This window comes from Falco cherrug, chromosome 13, assembly GCF_023634085.1.
Source record: "Falco cherrug isolate bFalChe1 chromosome 13, bFalChe1.pri, whole genome shotgun sequence".
Classification (NCBI taxonomy): Eukaryota; Metazoa; Chordata; class Aves; order Falconiformes; family Falconidae; genus Falco; species Falco cherrug.
Window position 1 is genome coordinate 3,556,449 of NC_073709.1, and position 20,690 is coordinate 3,577,138.

General features: G+C 39.6%; 1 protein-coding gene across 1 annotated transcript in view; it reads right to left on the minus strand.

Annotated features, from left to right (window-relative positions):
• Positions 1-19,727, minus strand: part of PSME4 (proteasome activator subunit 4) — a 69,202-nt gene extending 49,475 nt beyond the window's left edge. The window contains exons 1-7 of the mRNA XM_055725387.1: positions 19,444-19,727; positions 11,863-12,003; positions 11,185-11,301; positions 6,249-6,293; positions 4,701-4,850; positions 3,455-3,518; positions 143-217 (exon numbers count right to left, since the gene is read on the minus strand). Coding sequence (XP_055581362.1) covers positions 143-217; positions 3,455-3,518; positions 4,701-4,850; positions 6,249-6,293; positions 11,185-11,301; positions 11,863-12,003; positions 19,444-19,619 — 768 coding nt within the window. The 5' untranslated portion in view covers positions 19,620-19,727. The remainder of the gene's footprint in view (positions 1-142; positions 218-3,454; positions 3,519-4,700; positions 4,851-6,248; positions 6,294-11,184; positions 11,302-11,862; positions 12,004-19,443) is intronic.
• Positions 19,728-20,690: the final 963 nt, after the last annotated feature.

The following is a 20,690-nucleotide window of genomic DNA, read 5'->3' on the forward strand; positions in this document are numbered from 1 at the left end:
TCTTCAAATGAATACACCTAATTTGAAAAATTGGGCCATGGCAGTGTAAGATCCATACACAAAATATGATTTTTTCTTAGCATAGTAACACTGAAGACTTGTCTCAAAATAGACAACAATTTCATAAAATGAGAAATATTACCTTTGGTACATAAGGATCCCAGTCTATGTACCCGATGTTGTCAGTGGCCAAGCGAGCAAAAAGATTTACTAGATGCTGAAAACAATCATAAAAGAAGGAAATATTCATTAAAACATATTCATAATAGAAGATGCACAAACATCTCAAGCTACTTGACAGATGCAAGATAAAAGCTACCCATGGCCAGTATATAATTTGTGAAGGGAGATTTCACTCTATCAGAAGCCATCAATATCCTATTTCATAATGCACCTGAATTCCTACCTTCAGGAGTCCACTTCATTACTCATCTGAGCACTGGCAGATTAAAAAAAAAAATAATTTTTCTTCCAATGTAAAGACATACTAAGAGTACTTTTAGAAGTTGTATTCATACTCTCCCTTTCCCCATGCTCTATTAATTAACATTAAAGGCAGAATGCATTCACTGCCATTTTAATTCTCAACCATTTGTTGTTAGAACAACTCTGAAGAACAATAGATGAACAACAGACAAACTTATACCTGAGCTGTATGTTGTCAAAGACCAGCTTGTGCTAAGAAATATCTTTTCTTCTTTTGAGCAGCCTGGAGTTTTTTCCCCTTTTTGAACAGCTTCCAGAGACCAGAAGACTCCTGGTAGTAGCTTACAGAAAGACACCTGTACTAAGCTTCAGAGTCCTTCAAACACTACCACTATTTTATCAACTGGGTGTAACAGACTATCTCTGCAGTGAGGGTTTGGCACAAACTCCAGGTGACAGTCAGAAGAGAGATTTCCCAGCAGACCCACAGCACAGCTTAAATAGAGTGAAAAACTCAGAACAGGCTCTAGCTTGGTGATTTCATTGACTTCTCTAACAGAAACCTGCTACCTACTTTTGCAGCCTTTACATAGAGGACTATTGGGATTGGTTCCTGGAAAACGCCCCAAGGAGTATTCTGAAGAACGTGAGCCTACCAACACACACATAAAGAACCCTCTTACATGCAAGAATAAGAGAGAGAGGCTCTGTAGAAGATTAGGAGGTTTGGGAAGAGGATAAACAGGTATCCAAATACAATCCACTTTCTGGCAAGGAAAAGGGCCCAAAGTGCGCTATCCACTGTGGCTGCCAATGCATCATCCTGGTTCTCAATAACTTCGATCATAAGAAATGGACACACCATGCACACAATTTACAGTAACTCTGAGTTGGAGCAGCTTAGCAAACCCTTATGATTGTCAATTCATCTTACGGTGCTTCCTCACCAGTAGAGCACTCTCCTGTGAGCTGAACATGGATACCAGCCTAAAATAGCATCTATATATAGACACTGAAGGAAATTCAACCACCACATCTTGAAGGACTATTTAGCTTCTGCAAGATCCATCCCACTTAAAAGTGTGTTTGCCGGTGGTGATGGCTGTTGCATTTGTAACTTTGGTTTATATGTTATCTGTGGCTTGTAAAGGTCACAGGCAGTAGCTGTCAGATGGGGTGGCAGTATGTGACTATGAAGAATTAGATACTCCATCGCTAGAAAACAGCCTCATGAGTACAAAAGGGAACTGAAATATGTCCTCAGGAAAGAAGGTTTTCAGAAATAAATAAAAAAGGAGATGAAGTCTCACTCCCATATCCTAACCAGGAGAAAGCACATAATCCACCAACGCTCCTTTTATGAACTTGTCCAAACACAGAAATACCTATCAGGCTTCCAACAACCTTGATGCTTCTGTCAGTATCGTGAAGCTAAAAGTGTGAACCTTAAATAATCCTGCCTAATTCAGAGACAGATCTTCACACAAGAGTTCCCTTCTCAGTCTGAAAACGTGATAGCTTTGGAAAACCTATGAATTCAATTCAGGACAGTCACATCTGACACAGCCTGAAGACAAGCGTTACATTTTCTTAAATGATCTACCTTTTTCATTTGATACTAGGAAATACCCACTGAAAAAAACCCTTATCATGCACAAAGGCAATTGATTCCATAGGTTCCCTTCAAACAGCAAGTCTTAACTCCTGCCAAAGCAAGCTAAGAAAAAGCTTGCAGCATACAGAGGCTTAAATTGGCTTGCATAGTCAGAACCCATATGTCTAATTATCTGCATCCAAGATTGATGAAATGAACAAGCCTGCCCTTAAGAAGTGGACAAGACAGAGGAGGAAACAAGTAGTGAAAACTGTCAGAATACACTGGGAGAGGGAAAAAATATCAGAGATCACTTATGAAAGATTGTTTATGTTATTTGTTAGTCTGTTTGACAGAAACAAACCAAATCATGATATTAAAGTGTAGGCTGTCATCCTTCTGTCAGAAAGAGTAGACAGAACTATGATTTTTTGGATAGCCATCAGAAAGATGCAAAAGTGCCTACAGACAATCTCAACTAAAACTTTGGCAATCACTCCTGTTCAAATCTGGACAATTGCCAACTGTTGGAATAAAGACTGCCTGCCTTCATTTGTGAGGAAACTAACTCAAACCAGAAAGACCTACACACAAGCCTTTTCACAAAGAAATTGCCACAAACAGAAAGTGCTACAAAGGTAGCATTCAACAGTGTTTTGGAAATCAACTTTCTCCAAAGACTCAGAGAATTCGTCCTTGTGAATATAGGCAGGAGATTAGCAAGAGGAGCCAGATGGTCAATAAGCTTATGTTCATACTGAGTATGGAAAAAATCTGGTAATATGCCAAGTTTCACTGCAGTAAAGCCAAGGCACAGGTCAGCCGACAACAACAGCACCTAAGCTGCTGGTGGTGGTGTCTCAAGCATGAGATTTTATTTTATTTCCCAAGTTTGTATCTAGTTATATGAGACACACAAAAAAGGCAGACAGGTACATGGTAGACTATTTTCCTTGAAAAATATTTTGGCCAAGGGGAGTACAGATTCTTTACTGTATCTAAAATAAGGATGACAACAACTCATTGCAGTCAAGGCAAAGCATTAATATTCAAAATCAGGGATCAGGAAAGATGTGTTTAGATATAAAAGATGGGACTTTACAAAATTATAATTTACAGAAATCACAATAGCACTTTGCATCATTGTAAGCATTAGCAGGCAGTCTGGAAAATGCCAGCATTCCCAATGCTGGAAAGAAAAGCTGGCTGAGCTAGCCATTAAACAGTGTTCACCAAGCACAAGCGCAGTCTCATTTATTCAATCAGTAACTGCTTGCTAACAATCATGGAATTATTGTCTCTGTTTTCTTGTACTAGTTAAAGCAGAAGGAAAAACAATCCATTATATCATTGTTTGACATCAATGCCTTGCAAGCACATTGTAGGAATATTTAAATGGATTTCTTCTAGTGTAGGTGAAGAGTAAATACTTACCCCTTCCCATTGGGGAAGATTTTGAACTGACACCCAAAGGCCTATAAATTCATCAAACCAAAGCCTGCAAGAGAACAGAATCAAAGTAATTTTCATGTTGTAAAAGCAGCTCCCTCACTGGATATTTATCCCTCACTCTACCAGGTGGTCACACGAACTCACCTGCCCCTCAATTCATTCAACAAGAACAGGGATCAACATGGACAGACTAGTATCACTTTGCCTCGCAGGGTATTCCCCCCTACCCTCGCTCTGATCCTGAGTCTCAGTCCTTGCTTCTTTTACTTCTCCTCCTCTTATCCTTTTCTGACCCACCCCACCTTTCACACACGTGGTTCACCAGGAGTTTCCTTACCTACTTCAGCTTCACCATTTCATTACATATTGCCATCCCAACACAGGTAAACCAAATGAAAATAAATCACACTTCATTTCCCTCGACCTTAAAACCTAAAGTTTGTCCCAACTGACAAATAGTTACAAGTGTCATTAGCTTCTATACTGAATTCACCTGAAGCCAAGGATGTAAACCCTCTATACCAGTCCCTTGCTTAAATTCACCTTTATAAACTAAATTCACTTCCTTCCTTGAAGCTTTCACTAGCCCTGTAGCACAAATGTACTTTTAACGTAATCAGCCTAAATAATCACTACATGCACTAAACGTCACTGGTTTACGTTTCTAAGTTCAATAGTTCTACCTTAAAGACGATCCAGATACTGTCCCGTCCTGCAAATGCTTCTCCTTTAATTCTCTAACTCACTTCCTATAGCGGTCTGCTGACCATCTCACATTGCCACACCTTGACAGTGAATCGAAGACTTCTGCTTCACAATCCCTTATTTTTAGTTACAGCTGTACTTTAACCTACATGAAGGACTCATCAGAAGCTACCCTAAATTTAATAGAAAGCAGGACTTAAAAGCTGTGCTATGGTTAATGATTTTTACTTGTGAGAGTATTCCTTCAGAATTAAAGTGCACTTAACTCAATTTAGTTTGCTTTGTTAGTATACTGTGCACTTTCCTCTACAAAAGGGAGAACTTATTAGAGAATAGGTACTAAGATTCTCCCAGGTTACTTTTACAAAAGAATGGCTGAGAGAATTTCTGTCTTGAACTCCTTCCAAAAACGCTGTTGAAAGCCGCCATTCATTTTGTTGGTTGACTTCAAGTCATCTTGTAAAAGATAACGGCTTGCATTTGCAACAGAATACTGTATCAACAGATATTGAATTACACTTACCTGAAACCTTTCTGGTGAAGTTCAGGGGGAAGGGTAGTAGGTAGAAATAGTTCGAAGTAGGTAATAGCCTTTTGCATGGTAACATCAAATGGACACATTAAAGGCCTCCATTCATCTAGCATCTCTGCAGTGGCATCTTCAGGAAAATATCTGAAAACAAAGAAACCATTAAACATACGCAGACTTAGCTTTAGAGCTTGGGTCTTTTAAAAATGTTCTTATATTAATATATACAAGAATAACATATATATGTTAATATTATATATTAACATACAGATGTTATATAAAAATATATTTTAAACTATCTATGCATTTGTCATAAATTTTAGTTTTACAGTAAGACTGCATACCCAGGGTCAACAGACAGGCAGTCCTCAACTCCACTTAACCCTAACTGTGTTTCAGGGAGATAAAGAACGTTACGATGCATCATTTTAAGACCACAAATGTTAGATGATTCTTGTCTGGTTGAACCAGAAAAGATTATGTATGATGCAAAACCATTTCAGTGTGAAGGCTGGTCAAAACCAAACAACTACTATCCACATGTGAGGCAACATAAAAAAAGATTACTTAAGGCACAAGGACATCTACCAAAACATTAGAAGAATGCTAGTTATTTATTTTAAAATAAACTAAATATTCATGCAATGCAGTATTTAAAATGCATACCAGACACAACTGTTCACACAACATAATTATTGCAGTTGATACAGGGCCAACTGAAAGCAGTATTATCAGTGTCCCAACCTTAAATCAGAATTTTCAGGAGGCATTTACAACTTTTTCATTTTAAAAACAATCTGTTTCAGTGACTTACGTATTTATTACAGATACAGAAAAATCAACACGGAAAACTAAGGGGTTTTATTTAGCTACAAACCCCTATTTATATGGGAGAAGTATAAGGTGGTTTTATTCTTATGTTCCTCATACTAACAGTATGTGTTTAGAACAGCATCTCCTACAGGAATGCTCAATGGAGTAACATCAGTATCTGAAACACCTGCTTCCATGAAAGCAGATGCTAATGACAAACAGCCATATGAGTGGTAAACAAAAGAGAACAAATCCCTTCTCTGCATCTTTGCAGTATCTTAAGCTGCTAAAAAAGTCATTTGGTGCAGGGAGCAAGTCTGGTTCAGGCACACACATTCCCAGTGAACAGCCCAAAAGAGCAAAAGCAACAGTGGCCTTATCTAGTGATATCCTGGCTTAACTTTTAACAGATTTTCAACCAAGACTGTCAAAAAAGACGTGAACAACCTTACGCTTTGTTTAAATATTATAACATGGAGCCTACTTGTGATTATGTTTTCATTTTAAGCAACCTATGAACGCGAGGTATTGATCATTCATAATGCAGTAAAACAGAAAAGTCTCTACACTCCACCCCAAACTTACTGAGTTGGGACAACATCAGCTAAAGAATGACTAGTAGGGTGGGTTTTTTTGGTTTTTTTAACACTTTTCATCCCCCTCAAATATTAAAGATACAGGCTTAAAAAGAAAAACAAAAACCACCAAAAACACCCCACAAACACTTACGGTCTGCAGCTCTTCACAAGTGTTTTCAGAACACTTTCTACAGAACTGAAACAAGAAAGGAAACATTAGGGACAGCGCATTACCAAATTTCAGTGACAACATAAAATAAATATTTGCTGATTTTTCCCTCAAGAACTTAAGCTAATGTTGATGCAATTAGATGTCTTCTGTGAACATGCAGTAGCTAATTGGCTTCTACACAGACCTGATCATAACAATTAAAATTGCTCTGGTAAACTCCCAGTTCTACTTTTCACATACTACTCTTGTATCTATTGCATTTAAGTGAAAAGAATTATTATCACTTCTTGTAAGTAATATCCTGCATTTTATCCATGAACAACCACACAGCAAGGTAGCTTCTTGGGGAAGTTGAAAACACAAACAGAAAAAATGTGTTTATGGACTTCTTAAATATTTGCAAGATAAATAAAGGCAACAGACTTCAGACAGTTGTTATTGTTAGACTCCAAACACCACATCTGTCCTTTTCAATCTGTTTTTGGGTTTTGTCCCATGTTTTTAAGAAAGAGAAGTGAACTATCTGCAAATAAATGGGTATTTCATTAGCTTCCTTCACAATTCACAGCTGATTTTAAGAGTGTTGTCATACATAGCAAAAACTTACTTGAGAAATCATGTTCACATGACTTGCTACAGGATGCCATCAAACTATCTAAAAAAGACTAAACCTCAGAATAAACTCAAAGACTAGAAGGGAAGGGGAGAAGAGAGAGAGAGAGATATCAATTGAACCATAAAGGTAGTAAATTGTCATGTTCTTCAAACCTCCTGTTTATTACAAGACAAGCTCAAGACTAAATTGCATTTTTACGAAAAAAACATTCCCTGAATGAAAAAAGAGTGTTCTGGCAGAAGAACTTCCTACATCTCCTGTAGACTTAATAGAAAAATTGCATCCTTCAGTCCACCATTAAAAAACAACATACAGAAATGCTATTTTGATCAGAAAAGATGATGCAAACATATCATCTTTATAGAGTTTTACCAAAGATCAGCTTAGGTCAATTAATTTTGAGAGACACAAATAATGAGCATGCACACACCCTCTCTCTAGTCCTCCACAAAATAAACTGATCCCACGCAAGCCAGGAGAAATATAAAATGGATAACCCACTATTTCCCTTCAACACCTCAACATTCAATGAAGCCAACAAAAGCCCACCCAGCCCTCATAACATTATTTCAGTTCAAGTAGCACTCTAGAAGATGCAAAATTTATACATTTCATACAACACTGACAAAGTAAATTCATGACCTCTCCCAGAATGGTAATTATGAGCTGGCTGATAGCTTCTAAAATTTGAAGAAGAATGCATAACAATTCATTAAACAAAAACAAGATTAAACCCTGCAAGAAGCTCATAAAGATCCTGGGCTAAAGTGAACACCATTCTTGAAAGAGTTAGGAAATAGATAACAGTTGTTCCAAGCGTTGATAAATAAAGCATGAACCAGTAACATTCCTTAATAGCATTAAAGATTAACATGAAAAAAGTTAATGTAACAAACAAAAAAGCTATCCCCATACTACTGCACTCCACTGAAGTAAACTATTACTAAGAACTTGAAAGAAAGAGGAATTTTAAGAAACACTGATGCCAGAGATCATCTTTCAAATTCACAAGCTTCTGGTCAGATCTCAGCATTTGTTAGTGTAAAAGAACAAAGAAGGACTGGAAGGGATGTCCCCTCCTGTCTTCTGATGACAAATTTACAGTGGAAGCTAGAAAGAAAAAACAACAGCAGACAACTGTACACAAAGAAAGTTCCATCTAAGACACAGTTCAACTGCAGACCGACTACAGAAGACATCTTGTCAGATTCCTGTTTGATGACAACTTAGAAAAGGACAGCACAACACAGCCGAGGAGAACAAGAGACTGCTGGTTACTGCTTTTGTTACCACTTTGAACCAACTCTCGAACTCTTTCACAGTGGCTTCTGTTCCACTTTTGGCTAGGCTTTTTGCATAACTATTACTGCAGAACTAATTGCTCATCTAGTTATCGCACTCGTGTATTCCTGTACAGTACTCCACCACTGAACCTATCCATGGATTAACAGAGCACAACAGCAAACAACTATATACATAAACCACACTGGACTGATCAGCCCACTGTAGTTTGTACTCCTTGCTCAGTATTTAATGTTGACCACTTGGATAAGGTATTAAAACTTTTGAAATCAAGAGATAATGAAGCTACTTACACTGGAAGGTATCTCCTATTAATTACTGAAACAACAGCATATTTAATGAGATAAATAAAAATTTCTCATCCCATTCAGTTTCCTTTTCTTTTAATTCCTCCTTACTACCTGAAATATTATTAGCTCACCATTATATTATTATTATTGTCTTGCTGCATGGGTATATTAAAAGACACCCAACAATACTATTAACCCCTATCATTAGTCCTCATTTTGGAACTACACGATTATTTTCTTCTTTTGGGAAGAACAGGACCATATATTTGTAAATCTGGGAGTTTTTCCCCCTGCATTTTCAAAGAAAAATTTTGTTTTGTTTTTGTTTTGTTAGTTTGTTCTTTGTTTGTTAGTTTATATGTTAAAACAATTAACATATAAACTAACATTGTTAACTCTTTATCAAAAGATAACTGTTGACTTATTGTCAAAAAGCAGTAAAAGCACATTTTTAAGTTTTTCAGGACAGATTTAGGCCTCAAGTGGCTTCTCACCCTGCAGCAGGCACTCCATTACAAAAGTTTAAATTCAGACAATGAAGAGCAGCGAGCTCTAGTTTCACAAATTATTTTAGTGGATTTCAAACTACAGTGAGCCAAATATCAGTATCTCACTGGATTAGTACAAATAAAAATCTCTTCCTAAAAAAACCCAAACAAAGCAAAAAATGCTGCAATTCCACTGCACTTGTACCAGTTTTCTGAAATTATAGATATATACACACCAAAACTCCTGGTATGGTTTTCACTGCAAAAATTCACACTAAACTCTTCTTTGAGAGACAAAGTAAGTTTTGTTTCACACTTCACAGCTACAAGGTTGTTGCTGGATGTATTTTCCAAAACCTATGACCTCACTGCTAAAGCACTTTCCATGATTTCATCGTTTTTAATAGTAAGGTACACTTACTCTGTGTAACATGCACTCCTACACCAACACTGATTTTGTCCATATTCAGACACAGCAATTATTCAAATGTAAAATTTATTTTTCATTTGACCCTTGAAATATATATATGCTGGTTAAATTAGTTAGCACAGAGCCACTTTATCAGCCACTTCACACACGCTATCTTGTTCCCCAATTAGAAAGGTTCACATACAGTGCGACATTCTCATAAACAGTGGTGTAATGTTAACATTGGTTTTCCAATACAATTATTTATGCAGAAAATTACACCTGTGTGACAAGTGTTACAATCTAACAGAACATGCAGAAGATTACACATCGGCCAGAGCTGAACAAAACGAAAAGTCATTCTTACCACCTATGTAATACATTAAGCACAAATGTTTTAGGTGAAGACAAGCCTGGTCGATATGAACTGAATGTAGAAAAAGAATAAAATTAAAACAGTAGTTAAATTAACAGCTATAAATTAAATCAAAGTATCTCTTGACTTTCACCAAAAAGATACCCCTCAAAATTGACGTTAAAAAAAGAATGAACACCGTATGAGAACAAATCGCACTGCATAGTAAGATGGAGTGTCTGATATCTAATACAGTTAATAAAAGTAAACCATTTCAGACAGACCATCACAACTGATGCTTTCCTCCCAGCTTAACCTCCTCGCCTCTCTTGGAAAAGTCCCACCTCACTACACAAGTTTCTCACGCAGTAAATGAGAAGCGACTAGACAACATCCCCACAGAGCAAAGCATGCAGTTTCAGTAGGTGCTGGCATATGCGTACAAAACCAAACTAAAATAGGCTCTGCTCTTTCGGATTTTCACTTACAAGTAGTATCTGCAGTTAGCAAAATAATGCAGTTTAGCAGAATTATTTTTCCAGCTACGTAGGCATGAGAGAATTTCAGCATGAAATGCTCTGTAACAAGTTACAAGGCTACATATACTTTCTGTTTGTGTCATTTATCAGCAATAGAATCTTCCACTCAGTAAAAGGAATCAGTGGTAGTACTTCAATATCCCTGGGCAAAACAAATTCTTTTTAAAGCTAATTAAGTATTTTCACCTGCATTTCTTTATCTGAAGTTTCAATTCAAACAAACATAATGAGTTAGCCATGCAATAACTTTTATAATCTGTAATTATTTATAGAGCAGGACATTCTCTAATTGGAATTATGAGGAAAACTGTCAGACAGGGAAGGATTGGCAGCCTAAGAAAAGCAAAGAAAACAACCAGTAGAACATTTTTAAAATTAACTGGAAAAAAATTGATTTGTCCAGATCATATCATCACTTTGATGATACAGATAGGTGTGTTTTCTATAGAAGGCACTTCGTTTTTCTTTGTGTACATACTGATTTACACCTAGATTAGATACTGGGAACAATTACAGTACATATATTTAAGAACAGTACCGTTTCTGTTTTATCCCCAAATCCTTATTGTGTTATAAAACAGAACAGTAGACACTTAACGTGAATATTGTTAAAAATTTAACATAAAATCTGTTAAACCATGGGTTATCTTCCTAAGTAAGTTGAAGACCTGTGTTCCAGCATATTTAGACGTTAACTCAATCACATTTATGAAGAAACATCACAACAAACAATTCATTGGCATAAGGATATAGATTTAGTACAGTCTTGCATGCAATTATTTGAAATATACTTCACAAAAATACAAGCAAAATATTTACCATATCTCAAATTCCAGATATTAAAAGCAAATTACAAAGTACTTTCAAGCATTACACGTACTTATAGTCTATCAAATGTTTTAGAAAGCAAACTTACTTGGGAAACCAGTTTAATCCAAGATGTTCTGTTTTGGAGTATAATATCCTCTCCAACATTTCATAAAGTGGTCTCCATGGTAACTCTAAATCATCCCTGGAAAGCAGTTCTTTTTTCCTAATAGGAGAGAAAAAAGAAAAAAAAAAAAAGAGCACTTTAGGATTAAATATTTACATTGACACAGTGCACATCAGAATACCCCAGCTCACTGCTCTGAATTAAGCTTATCTTCAGCATTTGGCACAAACTGCAGGAAGGTCAGGCAAGAAAAAAGCTAGCCATTTGCAGCATTCCTGCACGAACAGAAGCTGTCAAGATTTTCAGGAAAAGTCTGACTAAGTGAAATAAACATTATCAAGTTGCAAGAGACAGTTTTCATCCTCTCCCTGTTTGAGATTCAACCTTAACACCTGGCTCTCCGTGATGTTTCCTTCTCCTAATGGCGGAGCAGGGGTGGGGGAACCTGACATTCTTTCACTTTCAACAACACTCCTAAAGCTTTGAAAGGTCATTGCATAGTGAGAACTCTTCTTAGCCAACATCATCTGTACAGAGGAGCTTAAGTGAAGTAGCCTGTAACAGAACATATTATTACATTACAGTATATAACATTAAGCAAGAGAAGTGAGCAACTACTAAGAGATGGAAGTTTCAGTAGTCAGCAAAACCTGTACTTACTTTAACAGGTTTATCAACAGGCGTGCAAATCCTTGCATCATGCTGATCTCCAGTTTTGGAATTGTTACCAACTCATACAACAATTTGATAAAAAGCACATGATCTTCTCTGCTAAATTTTCTCCCATATAGTCGGATATATCTACAAACAAACAAAAGATGAGTCAGCAATATTTTTAAACATTTCTGTTTTATTTAAGACCTGAGCCAGACTCCATCTGACACTCTGTTTAACAAAAAACTAAAACCTGGTTCCCAAGTCCCACAAGTAAGAATCTGAAGATATATGCCAACGGAAGGTTGGCAATGAAAACTTATCTACAGAAAGAAAAAGAATGTCCAAATAAAGTCCACAGTCTTCTAAGATTCTACAAATAGCATTAACTTCATGCTCACACCAGATGCCACAAAACCAAGGATTATACTCTTTCACCTCAGCTCAAAAAATTTCTCATTTAAAAAAACCCCACCAAACCACAAACAAAACAACCCAACAACTGTCACAACTAGCCATATTATACTCTATCCTTTTCAGCCAGGGCACTTTAAGGAGGAGACAAGACACAATCCAGAAGATAATTAAAAAAAAAATAATAAATTAAGTCAAGTCCAAATCTGATAGCTTCCCGTGAGGCTGAACAATTGATTTAGACACCGAGCTTTGCTGGTGGGGTGTCCCACTGCTATCCCTTACATTTACTATTTTAAGAAAGTATAGAACCATTAGGACTAAGTCTGGAAGAAGTGCTTGCTATTTTCAAGTTGAGATTGAAAAAAAAAACCACCCCATGTTCAAAGTCTTAAAAAATATTCCATACCAGCAGAACCACAGCATTTTACACCTCACACAGCTGTAAATTACTGCTTGCCTGGGAAGCACACTTTCCTTTTTACTACTGCTCCAACTGTTCTAAAGATTCATAAGAAACCTCACTAATATACTATCCGCCAAGCAGCAGTTAGACAAAGCATACAACATACGAACCTATATAAAACAATTTTTTGAGAAGCCTATTCATTGATTTTGTTTAAGATTTAGAAGAGGGTGGACTGATTTGTTGCCAAACATACACCAACAGAGCATCAAGGCTTGTTCTGGTAATGTGAAGAATGCCAGATCTCACGCGCTTATTTGGTATGCAGGGCAGCACACACTGCAGAACCTTACAGCGGAACCACCACGTGAAAAGATTAGGAAAGAAACATCTTTGAAGGACACCTACTTGGAAGTAGTAGAGGCCAGTTAATTTTAAAGGGGCAAACATTAGCAGCTACTGACCAAACAATAAAAACAAACTGTCTTGATTCCTGAATTTGGTTTCTGAAAATGACTCCTGTAACATTAAGTTTAGTTTAACACTACATCTAGTTTACTTTCAAATGCTTCATGCTCCTCTGTAAACTTTCACTCCTCGCAGCACTGCCAGTGGGAGGACTGACTGCTTGAGAAGTAGAATTCAGATCCCCTAATAAAACATGCTGACATGAAGCACACTTCACTCAGTGACACAAGGGCACGTGGGACCTGAACTCAACTGCTTGAGTATTTTTTTCTCACTTCCCCACATCCCCATTCCTCAATTCAAAACGAAATCATCTCTGAACTTTGAGGATCACCCATAGCTAGTAATCTTACCAAAAGGAGTTAAGTTTCCTTAAATATACATATACCAAGACCCCTGGCTCCTTCCTCACAAGATTTTTTTTTTCCCAACCTTCTTCCTCCAGTTTCCTTTGAAGACACTGCAAAACAGCTGCAGGGCTCTGGCAAACCAATAATCACCAGTTTTCAGAAAAACAAAGAAAAAAACCAACCCACTCTACAGCACAATTTTCCACTTCTCTTTCCCCATTGACTTCAAGGGCAGATTTTTACATTTGACGGGCAGTATTTTCACTAATGGTCATTTCAACATGTTTTACTTAATTCAAATACAGAAGGAAACAACAAAATACAGGATAACCCACCCCTCTACCACAGGAACCTAAATTACCTGGATGGGCCAGAAACACTATCTACCTATAGAATTACACCATCAACAGCTGACCACCTACACTTTTCACATGCTTCAGACTACAAGCAAAAAGAATCCTCGGGGGTGGGGGGTGTGACACCTGATTTTGTGAGGATATAACTTAAACTTATTTTAGTTGTGGTATTTTACCTTCTAGAAGTATATGTTGCTCATATGCTGTATGGGAAGAACCCAATGTGAAAGTCTGGAAGCTTTTTTCAAGATAAATGAGGTAATAATCAGGACAACACAAAAATTTCATAAAAAGACGTAAGAGCTATTCCCAGACTTTCAAAGGAACAGCACATACTTGGAAAAGTCTTCTAAACTGATCAGGCAAATCACTTCCCATGACCATGAGAGAGATGACAAGCCACACAGTCCTATCACTCCCACATAGTCATTCCCCTTAAGTCTTCACTTACTGTTTAATGAAAGTCAGTCTGATGCAATGACCAAACTTTAAAGTTAGTTTGTAAACAAAAGTGTTTGTACTTTTCATGACAGTACACATCTGGAAAGGAAAACACCAATTACACAGCAGCACCAAGGGCTCATTTTGCTGTGGAAACAGAAGGTTCTGAAATAAGTTTAACCTTTAAAAATTTCCATTCCATTATCTTTCAGTCATATGCCCTTGCATGTACTTCACTCTCAAATCTAGGTATAAAGTAACAAAGAATACTGGATTCATGTCTTCATGTATAACAAAAAAACCCCCAAAAACCCAAAAAACCACAAACTTCAGGAGCCTGAAAAGTAAGTCCTAACTACAAAGAAACACTACACAAGAGAGCCAATTAATCTGTCAGCGTTGCTATATATAACCAAAAATAAAATGTTTGGCTGGTTACCTCTCTTGACATTTGCTAACCGCAACTCTATTATACAAAATGCTGTTTAATTAAGAAACAGAATAAGGAGTAAAGTACACAGAAATGTACTAAACACAAAGATGTCACTATGCCCAAGAAGCAGAACTAGATGCCAAATTGCTCCACTGTTTACAGCTTCTTTATGTAAGAGGGTAGGCAGATTTTAAAACTGTCAATTACTTGTCTTAATCCAGCTGTGCATTAAGACAATGACAGAAAATAATTACTTCTAGAAAGTGGCTAATCATCTTTTCCTCAAGATCAAATGAGCAAAATCTACAGAAGGGAGCTGCAGTATTTTCAGAATACCCCCTCACAAAGGATGAAACAGCACCATTACTAAATTAAAGAATATAGGCAGAACTTCCAGCATCCTGAAGGATGCCTAGGGGCTGATCACACAGATGCATGATCATCATATAAATGATAGCTCTTCAGGATAAAAAGAAAATGTTAATTGCATTATTGGGGAAAAAAATAATTCTAAAACTAAATTGCTGCAAAACAAAAAATAAGACTTCTTATATGAAGGCAAGTAATGCCACACTGAGGTAATTCTGGAAATCTTAATTCCACTGCCCTTCTGATTCCTCCTGGAAGAAAACTGTCAAAGGCTTTATGAGCTGTCAACATCTAACAGTCAGTTGCAAAAAGGATAAATAAGTTGTCCTTCATTGTGCTAGTCCATTGGGTTCTGATTTGGAGTTCAACTAAACAGAGGAAAAACCCACCAAAATCCACATACGCTAAAAAACCAACCAACCAATCAATCATGATTAGGAAGTGAAAATTCTGTTTGGAGCTCCATCCTTTCCATACAGAGTACAGGATCTCTGGAGATTACGCAGGGGGAAAAAACCCAACAGAACCGGAAAGCCAGTTCCCTGTTCTAAAAGTATTAGGTATCCAATCTCTCGCTCCGCCTTTACAATAGATCTATTTTTAGGAAATGTACTATCATATCAAGTGGACATCCTAAAATGCCCTAGAAAGTTGGCCGCTTTGCCACAGTTCAAAATTGCCTTCACTTACAAAGCCAAATAGAGCACTCTCCTACATTCCTAGCTATCTGTTTTCACAGGACAGGATTATGATTGGTCTAAACCTCAGTTTTTGACAAATGATATGAAAATCAATGAATCATGCTCAACAGGACTACTTAAATCACATGTACACATATATAGTATACACACAGACCCCTTATACATCCAAAAGGAAACCCTGTATTTTTCTGATAAAGATGAGAGAGAAATAGATGTAAAACAGTATTTATATGCAATAGTGAATAAAATATTTCAGCAAAGTCCCACTAAGATGTTTTTATCCTCACTGTAACTTTGCATCCTGTCATTCTAATTAAAAACTGTCAAGCTGCATTTTTTCCACACCTTACAGCAAGGCACTTAAATGTCATTTCGTAACAGGCCTATACCCAACAATCGCATAAAATAACATTGTCAGGAACAGAAATTGTGTCCCTCAGCTCTAAAAGCTCTAGCCTTGCCTACTGAAGTAGAAAGCACAGAAAGAGATCTGTGTGTTTTCCAGGCTGCAGAGGCAACTACTTGTACAGCAACTATTACATGTTCGTATTATACTATTATGCTCATTTACAGGCTATGTTCTATTAAAAAAAAATAATAAAAATCTACACACAAAGTTTCTATGTAAAACGTGAAAGAGGGAAAAATTGAAACAGCAGCCTAGTTTTGACCTAGAGACCATAAAAGAGTATGACGCAAGTCCATTTAAGCAAATTATTTTGATGCAACCTGCTTTTGCCACACACACACTGCAGCAAGTTATACAACTGAGGTTCAGTCTTCTGCTTTCACAATCGGATTAGTGTTTTATAAGATACAGATTTTACTAGCCAAAGTTGGAGGAATCTTGGGGTGATGATTACAGATTTAAATGCAACCTTTGAGACAAGCAGTTTTACTTGCCTAAGAAGTCCCACTAAGTCATGAGTTAACTAACCCCACTATTCCTGTCTTCACGGGAAAGTTCTCTCACCGTACTCCACACAACCATCCCAACCACAGAACCAGTTTGCATGACTGAAAATTATGTGTATGAAAATTATGCAAATCAGCTTACAAACACTATAGCTGATAAACTCCAATTCTGCTTTTTTCCACGCCCTATTCAGCTCGTGACATCAGACAGCTAAAACAGCTGCCCCTAAGATAACTATGTGCAAGTCATGTTTTCAGCTGTTGGGAGTATAAGAAATGAAAGATTTTGGGTTCAGCTGTCATCAAGAAATAGTAGCCGATACTAAATTTTTTAACTAAAAAAAATAATTTGAGTTTCACTTTCATTCTTCAAACTACGGAGTTTAATGCAGGTTGTATAAAGCTGCGAGTACCTGAAAAGGTGTAACTAAGCAAGTATATCATCTGCATGCAATTTTTTTCCTTTACTTATTGATAGGTATGTACATATTACAATTTTGTATTAACAATTATACCTGTGCAAGAAATAAATTAAAAGATACGTCACCCACAGTTCTGAACTACAAATTATTTCACATAACATTGCAAGAACAACTGGCTCTTCTAATTCAGACATTTGCAACAAAGTTAAGTAGCAATCATACCATTATGAAGATTCTGGGCTTCTTCTTTTTTGGCTTTTTTTTTTTTTTTTTTATCAAACAGATGTGCTATTTATTATAGCTGGCCAGCAAGGAAAAAGATATTAACTTGATTATGAGATTAATCACCTGCTATCAACAGACAGTAAAACTTTGATTTTATTATCATTATCCTATAATTAGACTTAGGTATGACATCAGAACACCATATGGTTGGAAGTGTTTCATCTAGGCCTAAACTTTTATTAATGTATGTCATTCCACAGAAGTACCTTGTCAAGTTAAACTAAGTAGTAAAACATCTCTCATGTAAACTACACCAGCTTATTTTTAAACCAATCCCACTGTTTCCTTCCCTGCTACATCTCGGCATATTCAGTCTTGGTGCATGTAACATGCCACAAAGAAATCTTGGGACTAACAGGCATCAGACAAGTTGCAAACGTAGGCAATAAATTCAAACTTCAAAGAGTAGGTGGAAAACCACAAATTAGAGCCTCCTGACCTTTCTGTGATTCATAAAGTAGCATAGCTGCGGTTCTCAATAGGCTAAATTCACTGCCCTGAAGCCTAAACTGGTCGCAGTAATTGCAGTTTACAGAGTAACAGGGTGATTCTAACACATCCCTGCATATTTTCAAAGGACTCAAGTACCACATTTAGCCTATTCGGCTACTGGTAGTAAGAACTGCTACAGTTTATTTCAACTTGATTACTATATGAAGTTCTACCACGGGTACAAAGCCAACAGTTACCACTGAAACCAGTATGAGCTAGCAGATAGCTGGGGGGAGGGGGGGGGCAGGAAGGGAAAGAGCATTGAACTCATTCCAAGCAGGTTCAAACTGTCACATAACGCAAACATGTGAGTCATTTTGCAACCACCAATGTAATTCTATCTAAGAATGCCTCTTGGCAAATATAAAGACACTTACATTTCAATACATATGTATCAAACAGATTTGACTGCCAAATAGGTACTAAAATCCGAATTAATATTAAAAAAATTACTCATGTGAGGAGGAAAATTGTAAGTGAAGATCTCAAAATTGTACAAAACACACATATTTAATCATTTCTAGCACACAGGAAACACCATTTATGAAGGCACACTGAGCGTTCAGGGAAAAAAAAAAACCACCCCACGGTAAGCATCCACAGAAACAGGATCTACTAATTGAAGCTACAGGAGTCATTGTCACATGATGCCACTTCAGTGCCAGAGTGCCCAAGACAACGAAGTATGCTTTGTAAAATTCACTCAGAGAAACCTGTGTTCTACTCGGTGCTGTGAAATCACCATGGGTTTATCTGTATTAAAACCACCTTGCCAGCACACGCAGCAGAGCCAACATCAACACGAGCTACACCGTGCTACGGTACAGGCAAGATATCAAGGGCACCAACAGTGTTTACACAGCATAAAGCCAGAATTTAATCCCGTCGGCACTGAACTATCAGCCTGCCTTGAGCAAGGATTCATGTTCCTACAGCAGAAGTTACGCAGAGACGGCACCTCGTACAACTCGCTCAAAAAGGCAAGAGGTGAAACAGGTGGCCAAGCAGGCATGAAGGAAACAACAAGTCAACAAACCGGCCCACGAGAGCTCGATTCGTACAAATCGGCAAGTTTAAGCGGCGACGGGCGAGCTCTGGAAAACGAAGCCACCTTTGCCCCCATTTCCTATACCGAAGCACTCGCGGGCCTTGCGTAAGCCCGGGGATGGCGCCGAGCTACCGGCAGGGAGGCGCGGGCGGCCAGCGCTGCCCCGCGGAGCCGGGGGGCGGTGGGGGCCCGCGGTCCGGCCCCAGCAGAGCCGCCCGAGCCCGGCCCGGGGCGGCCGGCACCCGCTCGGCTCTGACTAAGCGGTGCAGGGAGGAACCGTTATGGAGCCGGCCCGCCTCCCGCCGCGCTCCCCGGCCGCCCCACCGGCCCCGCGGGGAAGGGACGAGCCCGGGGGCCCGGTTTCGCCTCCTCCTTCGCCCGCAGGGCCCCGCTGCGAGGCGCCCTAGCCCGGGGCGTGGCCCGGCCGCCGCGTCCCGCCGGGGAGCCGCGGCTCCGGGGGAAGGGGAAGGGCGCCCCGGGCACTCACGTCGAGAGCTTCCTGGTCCAGAAGAGCCCGCCGGGCCAGAGCTCCTGCAGCTGCACGGCCCGGGCCAGGTTCTCTTTGATCTGCGCGAGAAAGCGGGCGGCCTCGGCCTCCAAGCGCTCCCCGTAGGGCAGCAGCTTGTTGTAGACGATCTCCTTCTGCGGCGGCGGCGGCTCCATGGCCGGCGCTGCGCTGCTCCGCGTCCCGCCGCCGCCCCAGCTGCGCGCCCAGCGGCGCGCCGTGACGCCAGCGCGGGGAACGGCCGGCGAGGGACGGGCCGAGCGGCCGCCCCGCCGCACCCCGCTCACTTCCGGCGCGGCGGCGGAAGGCGGGGGTGAGGCCGCGCGCGGCTCCGCACCCTTCCCGCTCCCTCCGGCCGCGGCGGCGGGACTGGCCCCGCTGCTCCCGGGCCGGCTGGCAGAGCCGGGGAGCTGCGGGGGAAGGACCGGCGCCGCCCGCCCGTGCTGCACCGACGTGAGGCAGGCGGTGTGGCGGAAGGCTGTAGCCCCCGCTCGCATTCTGAGCCCCCCGTCCGTAGCCTCGCGGTTCTGGAGCGAGCCCTTGCCGTGCAGCTGCCACTAGCCCAGCACCGAGCCGGGAACGAAAACATCCACCTGCCAGCTGTTCCCCGGGAGCGCCCCGAGGGCCGGCCCGCGGCCCAGCGCTCCGCGGCCGGGCGGCGATTAGCCGGGGGGCTGCCAGCAGGCTAAGAGGCTTATTGGAAATAATATCGCTAGTCAGGCCGGCGGGCTCGCGCCTGCGGGCTGTGGGCGTAAAGCTCGTCATGAATAGTGGGAAAAGCCCTGGCAGCGCTGGTGGCTGCTCTCTCCAGCTGTCCTAAATGTAATTGTTAATTGAATTTCCCCTGAAGAATTACATCGTGACTGTACAACAGCTGCAAACTGATTAGATTTAAAGCTACTGACAAGGGAAAATCCTGTTTTCTGATCTTTATGCTCAAACTAGCTCCGCTTAAAATTAAAAAAAAAAAAAGCTAACTAAATGCTGAAACGCATTACGCAGAGAAGTGCCACAGAAAACCCAGTACGATAACCAAAGACCATAATGCTCAGATATTGTCATGGCATTTTCCTCAAGAGTGCATTTATGCCATCTTGTTAGATGCCTTTTATATTGGGTATTATTTTTATTTCCAGCCCACCACAGCAGGAAATGGTCCTGTGAGTTAACGTTCACGTACACCTGTACGAGCAGAGACCCACGGCTTTGGCTTAAGAGTCACTGGTAAA